Genomic DNA, 1748 nt, shown 5'->3' on the forward strand with positions numbered 1-1748 from the left:
TATTCATACGTCGCTTGTGCATAAAAAATAAAATCTTAGGAAATCTGTTTGATTCATTTTTCCCGTAATAATTCTTAATTAAGTTGAGATTATTTGAATAAAATAAAATAAATATAATATAAAAATATAAAATAAAAGCAAATAAAAACTATTCATACATTAGTTTAGCTGTTCGATATATACAAATAATACATTTTATATAAAAAAAGGCTGACGATCAAATTAAGTCACTAAAATCACAAAGAGCAAATTTAAAAGGTCAGATAACTAGGTTCAGTAATTATCTAACAAGTAATAAAGAAAAGCTGGATCAGTATGAGCTAATGGCTAGGCTCGAAAAGGTTGAAGAGACGTTAAGCAAATTTGATATATGTCAGTCAGCTTTAGAGTCCTTGGTGGACAATGAAGATCACAATAGTGAGAGAGATAGTTTTGAATCGGCATATTATGCAGCTGTTTCAAAAGCTCGTTCGATTTTGGGTGGCTCCATAGCTAGCGGTTCACACTTTTCATCAGAATCGTCTCAAATGTCTGATCCAATTGTAAATATTAAGTTACCTCCCCTCAGTTTAGTTCAATTTGACGGAAACTTGGAAAAATTTATGCAGTTTTATGATTCATTCAACAATATTATTCATACTAATAAAAATCTGTCATCCATTCAAAAGTTTTATTACCTTTCTTCTTCATTAAAAGGAGAAGCGCTACAAACAATTCAATCCTTGCAGGTCAGCGATGCAAACTACTCTGTAGCTTGGGACCTTATATGCCAGAGATATAAGAATTCGCGCTTAATTATAAATAGCCACATAAAGGCTCTATTCGAAATTCCTTCTCTAAATAAAGAATCCAGGGAAGACTTAAGAAATCTCTTAGATACTTTACAAAAAAATATTCGTGCCTTGGAAAATCTTAAGCAGTCCGTTAAAGAATGGGACTCTATAATTATTTTCCTCGTGTCATCCAAGCTAGACAATAAAACAAGAAAGGAGTGGGAATTATCTTTATCAGATGTAACCACATTGCCTTCTTATGATGAATTCATTAAATTTCTTTCTACCCGTTGTCAGGCTTTGGAAATGTTAGAACTCAAATCAGATACTACTAACGAAAGCTCTCGCGAAGTTAGAAAGTCAAAAAATAGGTCTTATACCCATGTTTCTCAACAGAATAATAAAATATGTAACTTTTGCAAAGGATCTCATTTAATATATTATTGTCAAGGTTTCTTAAAACTTACTGTTGACAATCGGATAAAGGAAATTAGAAAATTGAGACTTTGCACTAAATGCTTACGAGCAGGTCATGCTAACAAGGATTGTAGAAGTGAAGATTGTCGCAAATGCAACAGGAATCACAACACGTTGCTACACTTAGAAAAATCGACCAATCAAAATAATCCGTCGACGAGCACTGAAGTTGGAGAAGAAACTTCAAGTGATAGACAGGTAAATCTGTTTTCTTCAAGTTTAGAAAATAAGGATGAGTTGTATTTTCCAACTAATGAAACAGTACTAGCGAGTAGTGACTCAAGTTAATATATTTTACTCTCTACTGCGAATATTTATATTCAAGATAAAAGTGGATGCTTTGTAAAATGCAGAGCTCTTCTAGATTCCGCAAGTCAATCAAACTACATGACTTATAATTGTCTAACAAAACTAGGTCTTAATAAATCTAACGTAGATATTTCTACGTCCGGTATAAGTAAAAAGTTGATACGAATAAACCATTCAACTAAAGCTAAA

At 32.2% G+C, this 1748-nt stretch overlaps 1 protein-coding gene across 1 annotated transcript; it reads left to right on the forward strand.

The window, feature by feature from the left end:
• The first annotated feature begins 323 nt into the window (after positions 1–323).
• On the forward strand, positions 324–1538 carry LOC126883750 (uncharacterized). The gene has a single exon (XM_050649415.1). The coding sequence runs from the start codon at positions 324–326 to the stop codon at positions 1536–1538; it is 1215 nt and encodes a 404-aa protein (XP_050505372.1).
• Positions 1539–1748: the final 210 nt, after the last annotated feature.

This window comes from Diabrotica virgifera, chromosome 4 (assembly GCF_917563875.1).
Source record: "Diabrotica virgifera virgifera chromosome 4, PGI_DIABVI_V3a".
In the NCBI taxonomy this organism is placed as follows: Eukaryota; Metazoa; Arthropoda; class Insecta; order Coleoptera; family Chrysomelidae; genus Diabrotica; species Diabrotica virgifera.

Bases quoted from the DNA above. Each gene is read 5' to 3' on its own strand.
- LOC126883750 (XM_050649415.1), top strand. From the start codon at position 324: ATGGCTAGGCTCGAAAAGGTTGAAGAGACGTTAAGCAAATTTGATATA.